At 37.4% G+C, this 24,939-nt stretch overlaps 4 protein-coding genes across 6 annotated transcripts; 2 read left to right on the top strand and 2 right to left on the bottom strand.

Annotated features, from left to right (window-relative positions):
- The first annotated feature begins 433 nt into the window (after positions 1 to 433).
- Positions 434 to 5,944, top strand: LOC103426447 (factor of DNA methylation 1-like). Its single transcript, XM_029097596.2, has 7 exons — positions 434 to 1,335; positions 1,527 to 1,708; positions 2,460 to 2,549; positions 2,648 to 2,935; positions 3,475 to 3,687; positions 4,625 to 4,862; positions 5,663 to 5,944. Exons 1-6 carry the CDS (start codon positions 438 to 440, stop codon positions 4,853 to 4,855), a joined length of 1,902 nt encoding a protein of 633 aa, XP_028953429.1. The 5' UTR covers positions 434 to 437; the 3' UTR covers positions 4,856 to 4,862; positions 5,663 to 5,944.
- Positions 5,945 to 8,254: 2,310 nt separating this feature from the next.
- Positions 8,255 to 12,026, top strand: LOC103406473 (aquaporin NIP6-1). Of its 2 annotated transcripts, XM_017324482.3 has the most exons (6): positions 8,310 to 8,946; positions 9,247 to 9,471; positions 9,726 to 9,920; positions 11,075 to 11,136; positions 11,282 to 11,326; positions 11,491 to 12,026. In XM_017324482.3, the coding sequence occupies exons 1-6, from the start codon at positions 8,707 to 8,709 to the stop codon at positions 11,687 to 11,689; spliced, it is 966 nt and encodes a 321-aa protein (XP_017179971.1). In that variant the 5' UTR covers positions 8,310 to 8,706; the 3' UTR covers positions 11,690 to 12,026. The 2 variants fall into 2 exon arrangements, with proteins under 2 accessions (XP_008343681.1, XP_017179971.1); XM_008345459.4 differs by lacking the exon at positions 11,282 to 11,326 and having other exon boundaries at positions 8,255 to 8,946.
- LOC103406475 (uncharacterized) lies at positions 11,328 to 15,212 on the bottom strand. Its single transcript, XM_070817127.1, has 2 exons — positions 14,512 to 15,212; positions 11,328 to 11,711 (listed from the first exon to the last, which is right to left on the bottom strand). Exon 1 carries the CDS (start codon positions 15,103 to 15,105, stop codon positions 14,767 to 14,769), a length of 339 nt encoding a protein of 112 aa, XP_070673228.1. The 5' UTR covers positions 15,106 to 15,212; the 3' UTR covers positions 11,328 to 11,711; positions 14,512 to 14,766.
- A 292-nt stretch (positions 15,213 to 15,504) lies between these two features.
- Positions 15,505 to 18,684, bottom strand: LOC103406472 (large ribosomal subunit protein uL30z-like). Of its 2 annotated transcripts, none has more exons than XM_008345458.4 (6): positions 18,453 to 18,684; positions 18,096 to 18,290; positions 17,361 to 17,458; positions 17,132 to 17,269; positions 15,966 to 16,068; positions 15,505 to 15,869 (listed from the first exon to the last, which is right to left on the bottom strand). In XM_008345458.4, the coding sequence occupies exons 2-6, from the start codon at positions 18,279 to 18,281 to the stop codon at positions 15,654 to 15,656; spliced, it is 741 nt and encodes a 246-aa protein (XP_008343680.1). In that variant the 5' UTR covers positions 18,282 to 18,290; positions 18,453 to 18,684; the 3' UTR covers positions 15,505 to 15,653. The 2 variants fall into 2 exon arrangements, with proteins under 2 accessions (XP_008343680.1, XP_028953431.1); XM_029097598.2 differs by having other exon boundaries at positions 18,096 to 18,287; positions 18,453 to 18,626.
- Between the last annotated feature and the right edge of the window lie 6,255 nt (positions 18,685 to 24,939).

Raw genomic sequence — 24,939 nt, 5'->3', positions numbered from 1 at the left:
AGATGGACTACGGCTCCTCCGGAGATGAATCCTATTATTTATTTATTTTCGTCATTCAGCTTGAGCCTATCTTTTTTTTTTTTTCGGGCGAAACATGTAGTTCTTTTATTGCAAATGAAATGTAGTTAATGCGGTTGAAGATTGAAGGATGAGTTTTACCGAAGATTCAGTTACTTTGTTGAGAACATGTTTAGAGTTCAGAACATGGTACTATTCATTTTACCCTTTATTTTGTTCTTATCGTTAAAATTCAAAGTTTTCAAGCCCTTTTCATTAGTTTTCCTTTTTTTTTGTTATTGCTTTGACCTTTCGGAGTGAAATCATGCTTGAAGCTGTCTCCTTGCAAGTATTCAAGCTTAGCGGGTTTGCTGTTTTCTGGATTAGCGAAATCAAGTCTGTTTTCTAACAATGGTTTGTGATGCTTGTAGGCAATCAACATGGACTACAGCTCTGAAGATGAATCCGATATTAGTGAGTCCGAGATCAATGACTACAAAGATAAACCATATGAGCGATTAAGGGAGGGAATGTATATGGTAAAGTGTCCTAATGGAGCTCTCAGATGCCCATTTTGTGTGGGGAAGAAGAAGCAGGATTACAAGTTTAAGGAACTGTTCCAGCATGCGTCTGGAGTGGCTAAGGGTTCTGCTAACAGGAGTGCGAAACAGAAGGCAAATCACCTTGCCTTGGCCATCTATTTGGAGACTGATCTAGCAAGTGAAGCAGACCCAACAGAACTTCCAGTTTTGCCTACACCTGTCGCTCACCAAGAGAAGGAAGAAGATCTCTACGTGTGGCCTTGGACTGGCATCATTGCAAACATAGTGAGCCAACCAAAGGACCCAAAAGATCTTGATTCTCGATACTGGTTGAGAAGGTTTGCTCAATTTAGACCTACCGAAGTTCATACATTGTGGACTGAAGAGGATCGAGCTACATGTGCTGTGGTTTACTTTAATGCAGATTGGACTGGTTTGGGGAATGCGACAGATTTTGAGAAAATGTTTGAAACAGATCATCACAGTAAAATGGATTGGAATACAAGAAAGCAACAGCCGGGCTCAAGCATCTATGGGTGGTGTGCACGTGCTGATGATTATCATTCCCAAGGGCCAATTGGGGAGTTTCTTCGCAAAACTGGAAAGTTAAGAACAGTATCCGACATTGTCCAGGAAGCAGCTCAAAACAGAAATGATGAGGTGGCCAACCTAGCCAACAAAATTGAGTTGACAAATGAAAACCTGTTGAAAGCACAGTACAAGTACAATGAGAAGACGATGTCTTTAAGTAGGATGCTTAAAGAAAAAGACAAGCTACACAATGACTTTGTTAAAGGTTTGTTCCTCACCCCTTTCTGTGGTTGTGTTTTGCTTGTGTTTATCGGCATGTGTAAACAATTGTCTGCTTTAAACTTCCCTTCGCATTTATGGGGAACTATTTGATTTTCTTACATCATATACGGCATTGTTGGGTCCTGTTGGACATTCTGTTAACGTTCTTTGCTGACTTGTTTTTGTGCTTATCAGAAACGAAGAAGATACAGGACATAGCAAAACATAATGTCAAGAGAATATTAGAGGAACAAGAGAAACTGAATCATGAGTTGGAATATAAGAAAAAGAAACTTGATACCTGGAGCAAAGAATTAAACAAACGTGAAGCACTGACTGAGCGTGAGAGACAAAAACTTGATGAGGATAAGAAGAAGGTAACACATGTTACATTCTTGTACCACTAAATATTACTTATATTAAGAATTTAACTAACCATTTTATCTACATGATTTCTTGCAGTCCATGTGTTGCAGTTTTGTTTGCGATCCCCAGTATTCGGTCTATTAGCTGCAGATTGGTTAAATGCAATCTAGATAGAAATTAATCTCTAACTTATAATGGGAGCTGTAGATATTTCAAGAACTTGAATTGTTAATTACTGATGTTGGAGTCTACTCAGTTTCCTATGTACTTATAGGAGTCTGAATGAGTACTAGTCCTCTATTAATGGGGAAACTGTAAGCATTATTAATCAAGTACTAATATAATCATTACCCATATGTACAAGGTGTAAGTCATACCCAGTTTCCTATGTGATTATTGAGAGACTAAAGGAACCTGAAACCTCATTGGAGGTGGTTAATTGGATTTTTTGCGAGTGTAGTAGTAAAGACTTATTTTGATTATGTCAAATCCATTATTCCATTCTGGGATAAGTAAATAAATTTTAGTTTACTTTTGTGTGTGTGTGTGTGTGTGTGGTTGATTTCCTGTTTGGTTTTTAAATTTTGTCAACAGGTAATCCTCGTAGTCTTACAAGATATAATGCTCCCCAGTTACAATTGTCCTACTAAGAAACACAACTGTGCACATATCTGATTTCCTTGTGCAAAAAAAGAAGGGAGGAAAATGAACATGATAGTGTATTCATCTGTTTTGGTACTAATATAGTTTTTGCCTATCCAGAATGATGAGAGAAACAATTCCCTTAATTTAGCTTCTGAGGAGCAGAAAAAGGCTGATGCGAGTGTCTTGAGGCTGGTTGAACAACAAAAGGTGTGTGAATTTTATGTTAATCTCACTAGAAACTGTCAAGCTTCCTTCCTAATTTGTTTTCTGTGGTTTTTCACTGACTTGGAATTTTAACTTTTCAGAGGGAAAAAGAGGATGCCTTAAATAAAATACTTGAGTTAGAAAAGCAGTTGGATGCTAAACAGAAGTTGGAAATGGAGATTGAAGAGATAAAAGGGAAATTAGAGGTGATGAAGCATCTTGGGGATCAAGATGATGATGCAGTTCAATCGAAGATCAAAAAAATGGAAGATGAATTGGGGGAAAAAGTTGATGAACTTGAGGATTTAGAATCACTAAATCAAACTCTAATCACCAAAGAACGCCAAAGCAATGATGAGTTACAAGAGGCTCGCAAAGTATTAATAGCAGTATGTCTACCTTTTTTTCTTTGTATTTGGGGATTTATTAGTTAGTAGTTATTCTTAGTTTGTGTATATTATGTGACCATCCATTTTTTAAGTACCCAAATAAGATCATTCAAGGGAAATAACCAAATTGGAACTGGTTTATCCATTTGATCATCATCCTATCATTCTATGTTCGTCAATCTCTTTGGAAAAACTTAAATGGCTAAGTTGTTTTAGATTTGTTATATTCTTGCAAGGATGATTGATGGGAAGCCTATAGAATCATTGGACCACATTGCAGAGTATACCCACAATATGTTCTTATTTCTCTTCTAAGACAAAGAGTTCTCCTACTCTTACACATTTAGACGTACAAATTCCAGACTAGAATATAGTTTTGTACACCTATTCCGCATGTTAATTTCATACTTATAAAACCAAAAATAATTTATCACTATCTTGTTAGAAAAGGAAAAGAAGAAAAAAGAGATTTGTTATTAGTATATGTTTCATCATATGATTCAGATAGTGAAGTCATAAAGCTCTTACTTCATCTCTAGGGTTTAAGTGAATTGTTGAGTGGTCGATCTCATATTGGGATAAAGAGAATGGGTGATCTCGATCAGAAACCCTTCTTGAAAGCATGCAAGGAACGGTACTCTCTTGAGGAAGCAGAGATGCAGGCCTTCACTCAATGCTCCTTATGGCAAAATAATCTGACAAATTCAGAGTGGCATCCATTCAAGATTGTAACTGTTACTGAGCAGCCCGAGGTATGTCTTATGAATACTGTAAACTTGATGGTTCTGGGACTCAGTTAATAAACAATAATGCAATTGAAAATGTGGAATGCAACAATGTTATCATGTTAAAATGCTCATCTAGTGACTTGTTATTTCACTTGTAAATGTATGTTTCAACAGATTCTTGGTTCTTTTGTAATATCGTGATACTAATTCTGAAGCATAAATTAGTGTTTATCAAGTACCTTTTTTTCTTTCTCTTTCTTTGATCTTTCCTGCTTTAGTCAACAAGGTTGAAACTTCCAGGAGAAAAACTTCGAATTGGGACGGGTATCCTCCTGGTGAACTGACCGTACCCCAACCAACACAGGTTGAAGTTACAAGACACATGGTTTATAAGACTCAGACGGGTTGGGTTGAGCTGGTTTATTTGAATACTTAGCTGGCAGTTTTGAATTTGAGAAAATTATAATAGGACTGGCGAGCGATGTTAAAATAGTAATGTCATTCCTGTGGACTGAATGGAATTTCATTTGTGTCCCTATCTCTCTGTTTGGCAAGGGTCCAGCTCAGTTTCTAACATTCTAAATTGAATGGTAGGAGTTATGCTATGTGCTTCTGAAACTTTACACTGACAGTCATACATACGCATTTTATTACATACCTGGGCGTGTTACAGAGTATCCTTGCAAATGCATTGCATTGATAAAGTACGTACTGTGATTTTTATTCTTTTTGGTTTTTGTTTTTGTGTATTGAAAAATATTGGGTACAAGTTGGGTCGAACAACGTTTTCCTTGTGGAGGATGCGTGGAGAAAAAATTTGAAGAGAGAAGTTAATAACTTTTATGCATGATAATGTGTATTATTATTATTATTATTATTTTCGTGTCAAATCACCTGTACATTAGGACAATTGGAGGGTGGTTAGAATATGATTAATTTGCTGCGGTGCTGTGTGATGCAGGAAATAGTCAATGAGGAAGATGAGAAACTGAGAAGTCTGAAGGAGGATTGGGGCACTGATATATATGAGTGTGTCGTGACAGCCCTGAAAGAACTCAATGAGTACAATCCAAGTGGGAGGTATGTTATCCCTGAACTGTGGAATTTTAAAGAAGGAAGGAAAGCCACGTTGAAGGAGGTTATCTCTTTTGTTTTAAAGAATATAAAGACACTCAAGCGAAAGAGAAAGTGAAGTAAAGGTTAGTTTCATTATTATCTGAAAGTTAACCTTTTTCTCAAGACATTGAATATTTCTCTTCTCGGGGCTTATTTCTGCATGAAAAAAATTTGTGTTTTTATGATTCCCTTTCTACATTCGCTTTTAAAATAGGATGCTAGTTTTTTTACTGTTATTATCGCTTTCTATTTTGAAGTATTCATGATTCTAACAATGATAAGCTTTCGGTTCTATTTATTTCAAAAGACTATTAGAAAGTGGAAACAGACTTGCATGTCCTCTGCAAGTAAGAGTAATACCGGCAGTTTTATTGACAGGCAATTTTGACAAGTTCTAAAATAACAGAGAGCTTCAACAATACTGGCCTGTATGTGTCAATAATTTAGCACGCATTGAAAGGCTTGGATATTTGTTAGTTTTTGAGAATATACCTCAAACCACTTTAAATATTGAAGCTCCTGTCTAGTAGAGTTCAGTTACAGCTGTCCCGGGGAGAACAAGTATGGTAGTTTCTGGTGTTTTATCGTCAAAATTTGGGCGGAACTAGTAAATGGAGTTCCTCAGGCTTGCGTGTTTTGCCTGGTTATGATTTTCTTCAGTTCATTTTATCTCTCTACACATCTTGTGCGTATTAACCTCAGAATATTATTGTTGAAATTTAAATGACTTCTGAGGCTAAGAATCTTAAGATTCAGGATTCAGGTGAAGCATTTTTACATAAACTGCTGGAACCACAGTGGAATTGAAACCTTTCAGCCAACCATCATTGGTTTACTCACGCGAATCTTGTCACGGTATCTTTTCTTAGGTTTGTTTTGACAGGCAATGTTAGCAGAAGCAGATGAAATACGGAGCGCAGTACATATACAGACTAGTTGGATGGACAGGGCAACGGGGCAGCGCACCGTGTTCTTTTGGGGGACTGTATTTACGTGTTTAAGTTTCGCCTCTGCGATTACAAGAGCTTGCCGTAATTGCTGTAACAATACTTTTGACTGCTTATGAACCTCAAGTTATCTTTGTAAATATGCTTTCACCATCTCTGTTGTCCATGGCTTTTACAAACTTTACAGTAATGAATGCGTTTTGCCGTTTTGGTGATCAGCCTTGGGCATGCTTGAAGCAAATACCAAGAAGTCATAACTAAGACCGACGAAAAGGAAAAAGAAGCTTTCTGCTGCCGGGAGTTGAACCTGGATGATAACTTCAATCCAAATTATACAAGCGTCATTACAATAGGGGAGATTCGAACTCAGAACATCAAAACATCGAATGCGAGGGCAAATGTTCTTAATCAGTTGAGCCGCAATCTCTAGTTTAGAAGATTTCTTAATAACGATGGCTAACATAAAGTCAACGAATAAAACTGAAAGAAAAAAGAAAGAATATCGTGATGAAACCTAATCTGATATTCTGAAGTAAAAGGAGATCAAACGATTGGAAGGGAAGGGAGGTACGCACGAAGAGATGGTCACATGAACATGAGAATTTTTGTTGTTTATGCCCCCCTACACTTATTCTTCCGTGAAAGAGAGATTTTTCAATGTGGATGGTACACATGTCGGTACGCCATTCATACAAGAGGAGAGTAATTTATTTTTTCAATTATTCCTTCGCTTTTATAATGACATATGACGTGTGTGGCCGTGTTAAGCACATTAAAAAATCTCTCCCACAAAAAAAAAACCCTTTTAAGCTTTTCCCACTTGCATTAATATGTTCAAACATTCCATTGATGCTCTCCTCTCCTCTCCATCAGAATTTTTTCTCGATGTTTTTTTTTTGTGCAAAATCAGTGAAAGCATAATTATCCCATATTCACTTGAATGGACATGTGGTTTGGTTCTACTGCATACACAAAAGAGATGAAATTACAGGTAATGTTAGAGAAACTAAATTTGTAGACAGAATTTTGCAAACTAAATGACATGGAAGTTGACTGTTGGATTGTGACTTAAGCATTGATAAACGTGCTCATTTATATTGATGACACATTATTTAGTTGGCAAATTTTGTCTACAAATTGTCTCCCTAACATTACCCTGAAATCAATATTGAAATAAAAAAACATAGGGGATAAGAGAAAACATGCCAAAATTGTACATACAAACAAATTCTAAGATATGTACAAGGGAGGTAGGAAAAGCATATTCTTACCATTATAAGGAATCATTTAGACTAATTTACAAGGTGTCAGTCATAATAATTAGATATCAAATTTATCATCTATGCATGTCGAATCTGGAATGTCCCACTTTTCTTCCTATGGCTAATGAAAGAATCACTTTTCTTCCTATGGCTATTACGTGAAGAGATATCTGTTTATTACGTGAAGAGTTATATCTCTTTAGTACGTGAAGAGTTTATCTTCGGGCAGCTAATGAAAGAATCACTTTTCTTCCTACGGCTATTACGTGAAGAGTAAGAGTTATACTTCTTCCTTCCAATACGAAGAGATACATTTTCAGCGGCTGGCACATTCAATGTTTTCACGCCAAAAAAATATGTTTCCATACCATTCGATCAACACCATTTTCTATCATGATATTTTCGTGAAATATATATAAAACTAGAAATCAAAGAATTCTTCCATATTTCAAAATATATAAAACTAGAAATAATACTCAATCAATCTTTCTATTAATTTTAATTATACACATTTTCATGCATACAAGAAGGCATCTTTCGATTTTAATATTAAATTAGTGTATCTCAAGATTCTAATAAATACAATAGTGGTCTACCTTAAACTATGTATTATCAATCAAAACTGGAAAATATCACACACATGCATACTTTAGCGTAAGGAGATGATTCTGTATCCAGTTAGCTATTTTGGCCTTGTACTACAACATGGTTTCATAAATATTTATAAGAGAAAACTCAAAATCTCTTGGTAGAAGCGGCACCATTTCCTCATCATTATCTGAAAATCATCTCTAAAAATTTTCATTTGACTTGGATACAGTCCATATGAATCAAACAAATTAACAATTATGAGGGTATTATTTATCATAACTGTTTATAAGATAAATTATGTCATGGTATCATATAAAAAGAAACAATTAATTACATATAAGGAGCTAAATATTTCTTTGAGTATCGTCTCTCTATCAGAACGAATAAACCTTAGCAATGGCTTCATGTGGCAATAATATGAGGATAACAGACATATCAAACAAACTCCCTCTAATAATTAACCCAAACAACGCAATACACACCCATCCATTTCCGAAGATTTAGGACTAATTTGTAAGTACTTTTAAAATGATTGAAAGTGCTTTTAGAGAAAATATTTTTGGGTTCCAAAAGCACTGGAAGCACTTCAAGTATTTTTTCAAGATTCACTTATATATTTATCAAGAATTGGTTCAAAAAATAGTCACAAAAAACGCTGTCACCTTATCATGACTTAAAGTTGCTTCACTTCCCTCCAATATACTGCCAATATCTTTCTTTCTTTCATTTCGTATCTTTCTCCTTTCTTATTTCCTCACCATGTGACGGGTTTTTGGCATACACAATTATTGAGTTAAAGATACTCAAATCACTATTTTGCATATATTTTGAAACCAATGATAAAATAAAGCTAGAAAATAAACAAATCTCAGTTTCTCACCGTCCACTTCCTCATCTCCAGCAGTTCCAACCACTTCTTTTGCTCACTTTTTTTCCCTTGGGATTCTCCAAGTCAACCTGCAGCCTAACACTACTACTCTATATAACGACAGATCCCTCTCAATGTAACTGGAAGCTCAAACTTTCTCTTCAAAACATACAGACAAACCAGTGCAACTGAAAGCTTAAACTTTCCCTTCTCTTTTCTCTTTTCTCTCTGTTTTTTTTATTGGAGTTATATACAGCTGATGGATAATAGTGATGAAGTTCCATCAGCTCCTTCGACTCCTGTAACACCAGGGACTCCTGGTGCCCCTCTCTTTGGCGGGTTCAAGCCAGATCTCAGAAGTAGTGGGATTGGTAGGAAATCCCTCCTCAGGAGCTGCAGCAGCTGCTTTACTGTTGATCCTTGGGCTTTGGAAGATGGCACATTGCAGCCTAAAGTTTCCTGTGCACTGCCTTACCCTCCTGTCTCACTTGCACGAAAGGTAATTCACTAAAAACCCCAATTGTACTCAAGTTCATAGTTCGAATCTCTCATTTCGTTGTTTTTTTGGGCTTGTAACACCCCATAATCCGATGTCAAAGTTGAAATCTCTCTTTTTTCTCGCTTTTATCAAAAGTTGGGTCGTTTAGTAAACCAACTGCAGATACTCTTGGTAGTTCAGGCGATATTTGTGCAATTTTCGCGTCGCATGTGCTTAAAGAATATTTACCAAATTTGAGATCTAAGACTAACCCATTTTGTTTGATGCCTAATCTGTGATGGGTCGGTGCCAAAAAAACAGGTGGGAGCTGAATTCTTAGGCACTTTCATACTAATATTTTCTGGGACAGCCACGGCCATAGTGAACCAAAAGACACAAGGGTCAGAGTCTCTGCTCGGCCTTGCAGCCTCCACCGGTCTCGCTGTCATGATTGTCATTCTCTCGACAGGCCACATTTCTGGGGCCCATCTCAACCCCGCAGTCACCATTGCCTTTGCTGCGCTGAAACACTTCTCGTGGAAACATGTGAGTGATGAGCTATGAACACACAAATGCCACTGCATCTTAGAACTAATTACGGCCATGCCAGTCCTGTAGACCTTCAGGATAGTGATGTTCACGCTCCCGGTTTCTCGTCAGTTGATTCTCTTTTTAATTATTCAATCGTAAGACTAGAGAAACAAAAAGACCAGTGCAGAAGAGAGAAAATGAGGGTGCGAAAAATCATTTCCAACGTTCAACTTTCCGGCTAATGTTGGCTGGGGTATGGTTTTTGGCAGGTGCCAGTATATGTGGGAGCACAAGTTGCGGCGTCAGTTTGTGCTGCGTTTGCGTTGAAGGCGATATTTCATCCAATCATGGGCGGTGGAGTGACAGTTCCTTCAGGGAGTTGGAGCCAGGCTTTTGCCTTGGAATTCATGATTAGTTTCAACCTCATGTTTGTTGTTACTGCTGTCGCCACCGACACTAGAGCAGTAAGTTCGTCTCTCTATTTTTATTTATTTATTTTTCCGGATTCAAACACTTCCTTCTGGAAATAAATATCGCTTGTATTAAAAAAAAAATATTATAAATAACGAGTATAGTAACTTTCAATTTGAGTTTGAACATAAAATAAGACTTTGAATCGCTCGAATTACAAAATGTTTATTAAAATTATTGCCTTTGAGGGAAGATTTTTGTGACATTTAATTGGTGGCAAAAGATTAGATATATAGAGCAGTTGAAAAATTGGTCCCCAATGTTATATTTAATTAAATCTGCATCCAGTCAACACACACTTCAAGGATTAAGGAGACAGGAATTCCATTTTAAATGGAGTATGATTCTCTCTCCTCTTGTTCCATCTCCTTCCATCATTTCCTCTCGCACATTAATTTTTGTCTTATTATCTCTATGAAAAATCAATATAAAATGTTGACGTAGCTTAACTGTGACCGTTCAAATAGAAGAAGATGGAATGAGAGAGAGAATAGGAGGGGAGAGAACCTCCTCCTTTTTAAATATGTTTATCTACAACTGCATGAGACAAGGGTCAATGAATGAAAATTTTCTATGAATAAATATGGGTTAAGTCCGGATAACTATTCAATCAACATTAGGTAATGATGTCTGTAGCATTAAACGATGTGGTGGACAAATACTAAACTTGGTCTCCACCATTCATCGTCTTTGGAGAGCTGATTCCCCAAATTGATCATTTTAGACTAAGTCAAGCTGTAAATTTGTTTAGCTAAACTATGTCAATTTGAAGAGTTAAAACTCTATAAATGACTTGAGAGTACAAACCTGCTAGTGAACCTAACAAATGGCTCTTCAAAACGTTTGGTTGTTATTTGAAATGTTATAAAAGGTTACGACAAATTTAGAATCACCCTTAAAAATTGGGTAGTTTTTTTTTTTTTTTTTTTTTTTTTTTTGTGGGGTGGGGGGGATCTCGATGGTACGAGGGAAACTTTATTGAGGGTAGTTATCCCGACTTAACCCATATAATATTAAAAGTTTATATCTCACCTTAACCTTAAGAAGTAGAAACTAGAAACACATCCAAAGAATAAAATATGTGAAATTATTAATAAAACAGCACATGCATACATGACTGACTGATCAAAATTTTAACCATATACAGGTTGGAGAGTTGGCGGGAATCGCGGTGGGAGCAACTGTCATGCTTAACATACTCATAGCTGGGTATGTCACTACTCCAACCCACTACTCCCTCTACAATATCTTACTTTTGGGCTGAATAATGAATCTATAATCCTAAGGACATGGTTTAGTTATGCCTGATCGTATATTCCTTTGTGTCTGTCTCCCATCATGTTAAACGAGCTAGACACGAGGAGATACACACATCGGGATCCCTGTTTATTCACAACGAGTAAGCAATTGCCATGTTATATGCCATATCATATGTTAATGCACCCGGATCACACAATTCACAGGCAAAACGAATGCATTCTTAAACTTACGTAGAAACACACATCAATGCTATTTCAGGATGATCTCTTGAAAAGTTTCGTTTTCTTTTTCACAATTGTGCAGGGAAACAACAGGAGCTTCAATGAACCCAGTGAGAACGTTAGGGCCAGCCATAGCTGCAAAAAATTACAAAGCCATATGGGTCTACCTCACTGCACCATTTCTTGGGGCGCTCTTTGGGGCTGGAACCTATACGGCTGTCAAGCTGCCTGAAGATGGTGATGGTATTGAAAAGCCTTCACCAAGGAGCTTCAGAAGATGACTGATCGACATTCTCATCAGGCCTGCATCAATCATCCAGAAGCTCGGATAAGGACATAATGCAGATGGTGTCGCAAAGGGAAGTGGGAGAAAGTACAGTTGCATGATGATCTCTGGCGGGTACATACATATATAGTACAAATGAAATAGTCTGTATCGATAATTTGCCAAGACACGCATTCTCTCCCGTCCCACTCCAACAAATAAGAAATTTAAAAAGTACAAGAGTATAAATATGAGAATTGACCCCCTTTTTTGGTAAAATGGGGGCATATGAGATTGACATATTGTGGTCCTTTCTTAATATATAAGGTTTGCGAAAAAAGAGCTTTCGAGGAGTTCAAGCATGTTACTTTCAAGGTTTCGTAGTTTCCCAATCTACCAAAATTCACTTAATGTGCATAAAGGACTGTATCTACTATCTTTTCTCATATTTCTCTCCAGTCATTTCAAAGTTCAAAACAAAATAAAAATTCCATACAGATCTGGTTTTACACTTTTTAGCGTAAATAGTATATGCAATCAATTGATGTGTAAATAAGCTCCGAAGGCATGAAAATTACAATGACAGCCTAGTAACTCAATAAGAAGCTATCCCGCTTATTCTACCCCCAAAGAATGCATCTTTTCTAATTTCAAACCGATACCAACAATTGATACACATAAGTTATATTGAACTTGAGTTAAAGTTTCTGCGCTTGAAATGCCCATATATATCTAATTAGATGCATAACCTGTCTATGCAATCATAGGAGCCATGCATACAATTAAAAGGAATATAGTTCCTTTGAGTAAAGAAATAGGTGCATAACATTCAACCACAACAACAACAACACAGCCTTATCCCACTACGTGGGGTCGGCTATATGAATCCTAGAACGCTTGGCTCGGTTTTGTGTCATTTCTTCCATTATATCCAAGTAGTCCAAGTCTTCCGTTAGATCCAATGTTATGCATAGACAGGTGCATAACATTCAACCACAACAGAAAATATAAAATATCCATCACTGAAGTACAGGATCAAAATTCAAACAAAAAGTTTCATATAAGACTCAAAACAAGCTGAAATTTGACAAAGGGCACTCCAGAATGAAATCCAAGAGGAAATACTTCCTCATAGTTCCTCAGGTAAACCATTTGGCATCAAAGTATGAATCTATCATCCCATTCAAGTTAGTGACCAAACCTATGAGAAGGATGCATAGGAGAGTTAGAAGATTTTTACTTGTTTCTTCTTAGCCTAAGGGTGTTAGAAAATCACATAAGAGAAGACGACATAACTTTGCAACTAATTTGGTTTCAAGCACAATCTTACCAAAATTCTTCCTGGCTCTATCTAATTATTGATTTTTTGCAAAATCAAATGTTTAGAACCAAGCTAATATGTCTGTATGCAGACAATCATCCAAGCAGCTACGCAAGTTGATCTTTCATAAATTGACAAGTGAACAACAAGCAGTAGGCAATACATATTGCAAAGATAACTGGTTAAGACCCGAGGAGTTCTTATGGATTCTCAAATTTGGTATAGAAACGACTCATTAAGACCCGAGGAGTTCTTTTGGATTCTCAAATTTGGTATAAAGCTACACAGTAGATATACTTAAAGGGGAGTGGATAATGTCAAATCGTTATAGCAACAATACTTCTCACGTGATCTCTATAGATATGAGATTATAATTTGATGAGTCCAAAAGTTTTAAAAACATGTTAAACAGCAGAAAATCCAATACTTTCCATTCGATTGGAGAAGCACACGTTAATATTTTGAATGACATAAATGGGGTTTCAAACCTATGGTTAATCCTTCTACTATCCACAAATCCCTCTTTCAAATGTGTTAACTTTTTCTTGCAAGTGCATCGAATGTATCCAACCTGTTGCAGCTTTATCTACAATTCTATATCTATAATGCCCATGTCGAAGAAACATACACATAGACTTGGTTTTACTGATAGTAAATACAAATATCTAACCCATAATGTACAAAACAAAAATGGAAAAGCAGTCACTCTCCACTATTGTAAAAACAACATCCATAATCTAAGCTTCTTTGTATAAAAAAAAAGATCCAAATAATCTGAGTTAGAACTTAGGGAAGCACTCAACTGAGCCGCAAGCAGTCTTAGGAGACTGCCTTTGTCCAATCTGCATAAACAAGAAAGAAGGATCCATCCTGAAATTTTTATGAGGATGAAGCTAAACTTTGTATGGGAAGGGTCCATCCACTAACCAAACTGATATTTCTTATCCCAAATTTGTACAAATTAACTTCAAAATAGCAGACATTGCTACCAAAGTTATCTACTCTTAGTTTTCCCGCTTTTTCTCAGGTTAAGTAAGTGTTCTAGGCTTCTAGCAACATATTTCTGATTACATGTCTTATAATGCGCTAAACCTTGTACAAAGATCATACACATACAATACATTAAGGATAAATAAAGTTATGCAACACCTCCTGGAGGTCTGGACATCCACAAGAGATGTATGAATCTCAATGTTGGGGTCATTTAAAAGCAATCGCAATAATTTAACGGAGTAATAACAAATACAACTTAAAGCTAAAAGCAAAAACAACATAAACCACAACTTTGTGATGCCTTGAACAGAAATGTAACTTTCTATTAAAATCATCAGACATGTGTAGAAGCAAGTGAATGAAGTACATTGCACAAGCAGACATATTATCAACTACATATAATTTAAGCAGACATATGAAGAACAACCAAATCACCATATCTGTTTCTGATCCTACATAACACTGTTCATCATTTCAGAGAAACTTAAATTGTATTTAATGGAGTAATAACAAGAAAAACTTACCTAAAGTTAACGAATTGCTCGAACGATTGCCCGCAATGAAAAGCTCAGTGCCGTCATCTTTTGCTAGCTTCTGCCACACCTGAGCGAAATCCTCTTAATATCTCGAGATCACAAACTCAAAACTTCCACTTTCTCGTCTTTTCCCACACTTTCTCGCCAACCAAACTCCTCTTCAAACACCCAAACTAACCCAACCCCACCAACACTTCCCATAAACCAGACAACCCCATTACCCATTCCGACCCAAAAGCCCATTCAGACCATCGAAACCTCTTTGAGCCGACCCGTCTCATTCTCGGGTCGAGTCACATACTTGACAAAATAAAGCACCAGCGAGCCGATTAGGACGCCAACGAAATCGGCAACGGCGTCTTTAGCGGAGGCTCCGGCGGACCTGAAGAACCCGAGCTCGTCAGCGAACTCCTTGACTGCGCCGGCTAAGAGAGACAAGATGGATCCGAACCAAATAGAGTGACGACGGAGAAACGGGTACCGGGTTCGGGTGGCTAGAGTGGAGAAGATGAGCGTGAGAGAGAAGCAGAAGAGAACATGTTGGAGCTTGTCTGGGGCTAACCACGGGTCATTGTCGCCCATTTGGAGATTCGAAGGATGAGTGTTTTTTTTTTTTTTTTTGGAAAATGAAGGATGAGTGTTTGGTTGGGAAGAAAATGAGTCGTTCGAATCTTCTCCTTCTGACCTCTCATGTATATGAACAAAATAAAAATGATAAGAAATAATCAACAGTTTCTTATCATTCTGTAATTTTTATTATTTAATAAAATGCTCAACGTATTGATCGTTTGCAAGGTTTCTCGCTTTAAATGTCTCTAAGCATAGATTGAAGAAGCAGTGCATTATCTTTTATCTTTCGTCTACGACACGTCATGTTTGGCGCTCTTTTTCCTACCCTGAAGTTTTGTTCCATGTGGTTTTCGTAACACATCCGCTCTAGTTTTAACATTCATGTATAGAAATGTAGAGAGACATGCTAACTTCTAGTTCAAACCAAAATAACAATTCATCCTTTTGACTCCTTTACCGCATCAGACTCCATACAATACTGTTTTTGTATGCATAAAAAGATAAAGACAACGACAATCCTCATTAAACCAAAATCATTGATCATAAGACCTCCTCACATGCTAATTCATCTTGCTAATTAGTTCATTGATCTTATCCCCGCGATCGCCCGCGTCTCCCCCGTCCTTGAATACCGTTTTTGAGCCTTTCAATCCTGCTTCAGGCTTGTTGAGCACAAAGGGCCATAAAAAGCCGGTAACCTCCTTAAAATGTGGGCCAATCGTAGAAATTTCATGAACTATATCTTCTATGCATATAACATCATGCTGCCCCATTGCCTGTCAGATAAAAGAGGGGTGCTTACAAATTGAAATAAGAAATTGATGACTGCTAAACAAACTACGATCAAAATTCGGCAAGACATTACCCATTACCTGTTCAATAAGGTTGTTGTCTGTCAGAGGAACTTTCTTCTTGTCGATCTTTGCAAAGCCCTTCTTGTAAATCAGATCCCTCACATTCTTAAGATTAGGATACCTTCGGAAACCAGAAAAATATCATCATGAGTCATGACCACGAAGCATTGGTCAGTAATAGACAAGCACCAATACAAGGGAAATCAAATTGATTGCTAGATCCTATGAAATGGATATCCATATTATTCAATACATTGATTTAGTTAAATTTGCGGGAGCCCCCCCACTCAATTTGCGGGAGCCCCCCACTCAAAGCACTGTTGTTCAACAGGGATGCAATTATGGTGAATGTTGTCTAGCCACATGCACCAAAAACAAATATTACTTGTACATAACTATTGTTGCATCTGAACATGTGTTCGGTCCTACAACACAACATCGTAGTTCAAATACTAAGACAATAAATATTTAAATCCTGAGACACAAGACATGAAAGATGACAACTTAATAATTACGTACAAAATGATTTCAGGCATTTGGTGTAAATGAATATGAAAAAGTAAAACAAATTCGACTTGATAATTGTCTCTTAAATCTTAACAGCCATAAAATCCCACTAATCAAGATTATAGAAAACAACTAACATCCTATGCAATTTCTCTGTGTAATGAAAAATCCCTAGACCGGTTATCAGAGAAGAAACCAAACAACCAATTGAAATATCAAGGTTTGAAATATTAAGCAGTGCCACCAAAAAAAAAAAAAAAAAAAAAAAAAACAATACGGAAAATTTCTATAAAGTAAGAAAACACCGGTATCAGCTCCTCAGCTGATACCGAAGTACTAAACTTACAGTTTTTATGTGTTTTGATGACAGGTTCCAACTTTATTATTGTACATGGCAAGCAAGCATTTGTTGACAGACAATTTGAGCTCACATATTAAGCTCAAAAAGATTTGATACAAGAACAGCTCGGATACATCTAGATAGAATGTCCAAACACATGGCAATTCATGATGTCTGAATAAAAAATCAGCAAACAATAAATGATTTTATTTTTTTCCACTTTTTCTATTATAGAGAAATCAGCTATTGCTACTGAGTTTTGTCATTTATATATCCACTTAAAATATTTTAATTCTGGCATAAAAGTACAAGAATCGAAGGATGCGCAAACACCTACCCGTAGGTAACATACGGCTGCACCCTCTGCAACTTTTCTAATATAGCATCAGTTGTTTTCACAAAGACAGCATTGAAAACTTTCCTCAATTTTAGGCTGTATAAGGCCTTCCTAACAACAGGGTGCATGTCATTTTTCCTGGAAAGAAGTATTGAGAAATTAGAAATAGAGAGTTCAAGTTAGAGATAATAAGCAAAATAAAACATATCATGTTAAACAGAAAACCTACCCCTGTATGCGGATGATCAAAAGAAGCTGTGAGTTAGTTGCATCCAATGTCGGCCTTTTTCTCTTTAACCTGTGTCTCATATGGACGAGGTCCATCTCCTAATTAAAGAAACAGGTAATTTCAATCAAGGACTGCATTAGAATGTAGACAGGCTACTGAATATCAATATACAAATCAAGTTGCAGAAACAAACAAGCCTGTGGAAACATCACCCCGCTCAAGGATACTCAATACTTAGCAAGAAAAAACTTTTCAACAAGCTCATAAGAGCTGTCTATCTTAAGTTCTGAATTTTAGCATAATACACAACTTCTACTACATATTGAAATATTTAAAAAACCGTCTTTATAACGCAAGTTTTTTACACATTATTCTCAAATCCCACGTCTCAAAGAGAAAGTTCAGTACAAATATCTCAAATTTCAACGGTAAAACAAATTCAATCTTTCTCCTGAATGAAATCGCAATTAGAAAACATAAATGTTCGCAATCTCTTTACATCACAGATAAGGGTCTCTAATTATAACACTCGAGCATAAAGGCGGCACTTTACAGCATTCGGGGACTTACAATTAACAGAGTTAATGCCACTTTTTCACACACAACAACATAAATCAACGCCGAATTTAAACTTGATAATTGAGTTTCATTGCACAATACAACAAGGAAAAGCATGAAACGCAGCAGTACAAAACATCGCTTGCAAATAAATTACTAAAAGAGCAAAAGGCTTACCCTGTAGCGATACTCCTTGACGAAATCCTCAGGTTTCTTAATATATTCTTGCTTATTTTGCTGAGACTTAAACTTCCTCTGCTCCAATTGCTCTTTCCTCCTCAAAGCCAACTCCTCATTGGTTTTCCTTCTCTTCAATATCACCTCCGGTATATACGTCAACGGCTGCGCCACCTCTTCCGTCATCACTCCCTTCTTCAACCACACAAACCCACCAATAAATAATCAGAAACTCAATCAAAATATAAACTTTATCCTGGTTTCCTAAACTTTCTCAGGAACCAAACAGAACCCAGAAGAAAAAAGGGAAAATTATCATTAAAAAATATGGAAAATTGGAGAGGGAGAGGGAGTTACCTGGTGTATGAGTGCTTGAACGCGTCTGGGGTTGGAGGCTGCGTATAACAATAAGAGTTGAAGGTTTGAAAGCGGAAGGAAGCAAAATGGGTGAAGGAGAAGAGTGAAAGAGGAGGAGAAAGACTAAGCGGCGCGAATTGGGCTTTGGAGGCGGTTTAGGGCAAAATACACAGTAGTGTTGTATACCCAACAAAGGGTAGATTTTAAGTAAAATAATGAAAATGGTTTGAAAACTATTAATGATAATGATAAAATAAAAGGTGAAGTGAATAGTACTAAAATTGACTAAAAGTTTTTTTAATGTAAAAATGTAATTTTCCGTTAAAGTGAGCAATACCTATAATTTTTCGTTAAAATTCTCCAGATTTTATTATAGACAAGAAGTTGCTAATTAGACCCTATACTTATTGTACCCAACATAAATTGACCATTAAAGACTAGGACAAACATTTAATTCTCTCTCCATGTGTAGACAAGGGTATCAATTTCAGACATGACAAGTTGTAGACGCAAAACGAGTATAAATATTGGGAACCAGATTCTTTATGGATCCAAATAAACTAAGCCTTATGAGCAAAGAATGCGAACAATTTTGTTCAACTAATATTCTAATACAATAATTCATACTATCCATTAAAAAATTGGACCATTGAGGTAAAAAAGTTATTAATTAAACCCATATGGTGAGGCCCTCAGCAATTGATGTTCAAACCTAGACTTCCATTAGTTTTAATACCAATAGCTCTGCAACTGTGAGAAAGTAATCGTCGAAGTCGGATTCGATATATATCACCATTGTCGTTCATCGGGTTACTATCATGATTAGTAATTTAGTAGCGTCACTGGTTATCGTTTCATTGTTTCAATCACAGGGGAGAACAAAGCTAGTGCTTGTACTTAAGCAGCAACTTCACTGTACTCTTCAAAGAGCCAACCACCATCGTGTTGTGCGGAAGCGGCGTACGACTGTAAGTGAATAGTAAGACAGAACAGAATAAAAAACAACACCAACAAGAACACCAAGATTTATACTGGTTCGGCAATGCCTACATCCAGTTTGGAGACGACGGAGTATTCCACTATAATCAATGAGAACATACAATAGTGTTTATCACTCAATTTCCCAAAGACCCAAATAACCCCAAGCTCTCACACTTACAATAGGAAGAGAAAACCAAAAAATACAAAGCAAGACAATTTGAGAAAATTCTTCTCTATGCCAAATGGCTTCTTGCTATTTTTCTCTCTTCCTTGTTCTTCTCTACTTCTCCATGCTTATGAGCTACACCTTGCTCTCCTTTTATAGCCAAAGAAAAGTTTCTCAAAGACATCAATGGCCAAAGGCCTAACATCAAGTCAAAAAGAATTAGGCATAAGTGCATCCAATTTTGGTTTCCCACATGTAGCATGCCATCCAACAATTTTGACCACAAAAGTAGCCCAAAGATTTGGACTTTGACTACATGTTTGAGTCAATAATCAACAATCTCCACCTTGACTCAAACCCTCTAAGTAGAACTCCAAATAGTCGTCTCCCAATCCCCCATGGGGCAATCAACAAATTTTACAAATGTTACAAATGCCAATCTCCACCTTGGCTCCACCTTGGAACAATAAACCAACATCCACAGTACCCAGAATATACCGTAGAATCCATTTCACAGCTTGCCAATGCCCTTTTCCTGGATTATGCATATATCTACTGACAATGCCCTTCCCAGCAACCTTAAAACCTTCTGGTTGAGACATATAAATCTCTTCCTCCAAATCACCATGTAAGAACGCAATCTTGACATCAAGTTGGGCCAACTCAAGATCAAATTGCATAACCAAAGCCAACAGAATACGAATAGAAGAATGTTTTACTACAGGAGAAAATACCTCATTGTAGTCAATGCCTTCCTTCTGACCGTAGCCTTTAGCTACCAATCTGGCTTTGAATCTTACATTGTCTTTTCCCAAAGATTCCATCTTTTTGGCATACACCCATTTACAACCAATTGCTTTCTTCCCCTTTGGTAACTGAACCAGCTTCCAAGTCTCATTTTTATGAAGAGATTTCATCTCCTCATCCATAGATTTCTTCCACAACTCGCACTCTGAACTCATGACAGCTTCTTTGTAGGCGGATGGAATATCATCTTCAATAACGGGAAGTGCATATGCCACAATATCAGTAAATCGAGCAGGCTTTCGGATTTCCCTTCTCGATCTTCTGGTTGCAATATAGTCTTGTTGCTGTGGAGGCTCTTGGGTAGGTGCCTCCTCTTCATCATCCTCGTCCTCATCATCAGAATTAACTGTAGGACTAGTGTTTGAAACATCAGACCTTACTGGAACAACTGGAGTCTTCAGTAACTCCACCTGCTTTGAGCTCCTCATGGTTTTGGTCGCTTCAGTTTCACCTTCATGCTTGTTCTGATTAACCATAGCAGCCTCATCAAAAGTCACATCTCTGCTTACAACAAATTTCTTCTCATCTGGACACCAGAGTCGGTATCCCTTCACACCAGTGCTAAAGCCCATAAATAGAGCTTTCTTTGCTCTTGGATCCAACTTGCTTTCTCTGACATAATAGTAAGCAGAACAACCAAATATGTGTAAAAACTTGTAATCAGTACAAGGTTTACCAGACCATACCTCTATGGGCGTTTTGCCCTCGTTCGCAGCAGCTGGCAATCGATTAATGAGATGGCTTGCATAAGTGAGTGCCTCAGCCCAAAACGCCTTGCCTAATCCAGCATTAGACAACATACACCGAACTTTCTCAAGCAAAGTACGGTTCATGCGCTCTGCCACCCCATTCTGTTGCGGTGTCTCCCTAACCGTGAAGTGCCTCACAATACCCTCATCTTGACAAACTTTCAAGAAAGGATCAGACTTATATTCACCCCCATTGTCTGATCTGAGAGTCTTGATCTTTCGACCGCTTTGCGTTTCAATCATCTTTTTCCACTTCAGGAATATCTTCAAGACTTCATCTTTACGCTTCATGGTGTACACCCATATTCTTCTAGAGAAGTCATCAACAAAGGAGACAAAATAATGGCTACCTCCCCAAGATGCATTCTTGGAAGGTCCCCAAACATCAGTGTGAACATAATCAAGAATGCCCTTAGTGTGGTGAATAGCAGTGCCAAATTTTACTCTAGTTTGCTTACCCAACACACAATGCTCACAGAATTCCAATTTGCATGCCTTTGCACCTTTCAATAAGCCTTGCTTCACCAATCCTTGCAACGCTTTTTCACCAGCATGCCCAAGACGCATATGCCATAACCTCGTGGTGTCTGTGCTATCTGCGTCAGCAGCTTCGGTGACAGCTGCTCCACCAATAACTGTACTCCCCTGCAAGAAATACAAGTTATTTCGTCTTGTACCTTTCATCACCACCAGTGCCCCGTACACAGCTTTAAGAACTCCACCCTCCATGGTGATCTTGAGACCCTTGGATTCCAATGCACCCAGTGAGATAAGATTTTTCTTCATATCCGGTACATACCGAACATCACTTAATTCTCTGACTGTTCCATCATGCATCTTCAAACAGATTTTGCCTATCCCTTGTGTTTTGCAGGCATTATTATTACCCATCAAAACAACTCCACCATCCAGCTCCTTGAAATTAGAAAACCATTCTCGAATGGGACACATATGATAGGTGCAACCTGAATCCAAAATCCACTCATTTGAGTGACCATCAGCATATGAACTAGCCAAAGCAAACTCGAAATCATCATCTCCAGATTTTGCAATATTTGCTTCAGAACCCGCTTTCTCCTTCTCTTTGTTCTTCAATTTGGGGCAGTCTTTCTTCCAATGCCCCTTTTGGCGACAAAAAGCACATTCATCTTTAGCAGGAAACTTCCCTCGTGACTTTGAACGAGATTTTCCCTGCTTCCCAGATTTTCTTTCCTCTGTTCGACCCCTTGCAACAAATGCCTCGGTTTGTGAATTGTGAGTCTTCAGTTCCTTCTTACGACACTCATGATTCACCAATGCCGCAGACACCTCATCAAGTTTCACCTCGGATTTTCCATACAACAGAGTAGTTGTCAAATGATCATAATCATCAGGCAATGAATTTAACAAACATAGTGCCTTGTCCTCGTCAGGAATTTTCACATCAAGGTTTGCTAAATCAGCAAGTATTTTATTATAATCATTGAGGTGTTCGTGCATAGAGATACCTGGACGATACTGAAATCGGAAGAGTCGCTTCTTCAAGAAGAGACGATTTTCTGCGCTCTTGGTCATATACTTCTCCTCCAATTTCGTCCATAACTCCTTAGCAGAAGTTTCCTTCATATACGGGTATTTCAACTCCTTATCAAGGAACGATCGAATAGCAGCACAAGCATGAAGATTAATTCGTGTCCACTGCTTGTCATCAATATCTTCTGGTTTATCTTCCAGAACCATATCCAACTCTTGTTGATACAACACATCCATAACTTCACATTGCCACATACCAAAATTATTAGAGCCATTGAATTTATCAACCTCTAACCTTGTAGTAGTGGTTGGATGTCTATTGGATGTAGACGAAGACGATGCTGACTCCTTCCTTACAGATTCATCTTTATCTCCAGCCATCTACTCGGCACTGTTCACAAATACGGCACTGTTCACAGGTACAATACTGTTCACAGATACTGTAGCAGTTCACTGTTCACGAAACTGTAGCGCCAACACTATTCACGGAACTGGGCTCTGGTACCACTTGTTGTGCGGAAGCGGCATACGACTGTAAGTGAATAGTAAGACAGAACAGAATAAAAAACAACACCAACAAGAACACCAAGATTTATACTGGTTCGGCAATGCCTACATCCAGTTTGGAGACGACGGAGTATTCCACTATAATCAATGAGAACATACAATAGTGTTTATCACTCAATTTCCCAAAGACCCAAATAACCCCAAGCTCTCACACTTACAATAGGAAGAGAAAACCAAAAAATACAAAGCAAGACAATTTGAGAAAATTCTTCTCTATGCCAAATGGCTTCTTGCTATTTTTCTCTCTTCCTTGTTCTTCTCTACTTCTCCATGCTTATGAGCTACACCTTGCTCTCCTTTTATAGCCAAAGAAAAGTTTCTCAAAGACATCAATGGCCAAAGGCCTAACATCAAGTCAAAAAGAATTAGGCATAAGTGCATCCAATTTTGGTTTCCCACATGTAGCATGCCATCCAACAATTTTGACCACAAAAGTAGCCCAAAGATTTGGACTTTGACTACATGTTTGAGTCAATAATCAACACATCGTTCTCACACCCTTTTGTGCCCCAATTGTTTTTACGTTCAATTCTTCAATTGGCTTACAGGAGAGGACATCCAGGTAATTTTGTAGGCAATGAACAAGCAAGCATCACCAAATCAAATGTTCTGGCCTTCTTAGTTTAGTTAAAAGGATGATTTTAACCCCACAGGCAAGGTTTATATATTTTGTTTTAACAGAAGATTAACGGAAGTTTAAGTTTGGATCTCAATTGCCAGCGAAGCGTACCACAAGAGTTAAATTAACAAATTTTCATCACGAGAGTCATATTAAAAATGCATTGTCACTACATGAACCACAAAAAATAAAAATAAAAAATGGCATTATTTTTATATCGATTTTCATGTTGGTTAACCCTTTGCTGACACCTTAACATCCTTAGCCTAAGGTATCGTGGTTGATACCTTTAAAGTTATTTTCTTCTCTCTATTCAACCAGAACTTGTCGTTGGCAGTTAGGACTGTTCATAAGGCCTTGGCGATAGGGAGTATTTATTTTATCCATAATTATAAAAGCGATCTCAGTGTTTCCTCTCATAATATTGGATTAGTCTCTCCTCCTCATAATCATGGTTTCAAGTCGAATTTCGATGGCTCTGTTATTCTCTACAGCCGATGGCACAACCTCTCCTCACCAGCAGCTAGCCCTCCACAATAATATATTCAAGTTGGTTAGGCCAGTAAATCATTCCTTATGCAGTTAAGTTTGAATTCAACTCCTACAATTCAGATTAGATTTAAATATTACTTCTAATTGATTCCAATGAAAATTATAGGCTTCCTTAAAACTAAAAACTAGAGGTTTTGGGTTCGAAACACACTACTGGTGTGGAAGCCAGACTTATGGTCAGGGAGAGGTTGAAATACCTCTGTGAGTCTTCCTGGCCCCCCGGAAGGGGTGGATAACCGTAGCTTACTATCAGTTGTTCCTTTTTTTTCAAAAATAGAAATAAAAAAATTGGGAATTATATTTGATGGATGTTACATTACTTGCACTTCAAAACAAGTTTTGTTAGCATTAGGCAAACAAATAAACAATCTTGAAAGATAGACCACTCATAAGTCATTGCAAATCACATCATGTTCTTCAACACCATCAAAAGCCCGTCCGTTTTGTGTCTCGTGAAGCATAAGTATGTATGGTGTCAAAATCACACTTTAAATTTAAAGGAAGAATATATGATGAATTGAAAGGATAAAACAT

The sequence above is a fragment of the Malus domestica genome, chromosome 17 (assembly GCF_042453785.1).
Source record: "Malus domestica chromosome 17, GDT2T_hap1".
Lineage (NCBI taxonomy): Eukaryota > Viridiplantae > Streptophyta > Magnoliopsida > Rosales > Rosaceae > Malus > Malus domestica.
The sequence above is the reverse complement of the archived record's forward strand: the minus strand, read 5'-3'. Positions and strand labels throughout refer to the sequence as shown.

Bases quoted from the DNA above. Each gene is read 5' to 3' on its own strand.
- LOC103406472 (XM_008345458.4), bottom strand. From the start codon at position 18,281: ATGACGGAAGAGGTGGCGCAGCCGTTGACGTATATACCGGAGGTGATA. The intron at 17,459-18,095 runs GTAAGCCTTTTG...TTCTTTAATTAG, and splicing joins TCAAGGAGTATCGCTACAGG to GAGATGGACCTCGTCCATAT. The intron at 16,069-17,131 runs GTAGGTGTTTGC...TGGTTTCCGAAG, and splicing joins CAGCCGTATGTTACCTACGG to GTATCCTAATCTTAAGAATG.
- LOC103426447 (XM_029097596.2), top strand. From the start codon at position 438: ATGGACTACAGCTCTGAAGATGAATCCGATATTAGTGAGTCCGAGATC. The intron at 2,936-3,474 runs GTATGTCTACCT...CTTCATCTCTAG, and splicing joins CTCGCAAAGTATTAATAGCA to GGTTTAAGTGAATTGTTGAG. The intron at 3,688-4,624 runs GTATGTCTTATG...TGTGTGATGCAG, and splicing joins CTGTTACTGAGCAGCCCGAG to GAAATAGTCAATGAGGAAGA.
- LOC103406475 (XM_070817127.1), bottom strand. From the start codon at position 15,105: ATGGGCGACAATGACCCGTGGTTAGCCCCAGACAAGCTCCAACATGTT.
- LOC103406473 (XM_017324482.3), top strand. From the start codon at position 8,707: ATGGATAATAGTGATGAAGTTCCATCAGCTCCTTCGACTCCTGTAACA. The intron at 9,921-11,074 runs GTAAGTTCGTCT...AACCATATACAG, and splicing joins TCGCCACCGACACTAGAGCA to GTTGGAGAGTTGGCGGGAAT. The intron at 11,327-11,490 runs GTAAGCAATTGC...ACAATTGTGCAG, and splicing joins TCCCTGTTTATTCACAACGA to GGAAACAACAGGAGCTTCAA.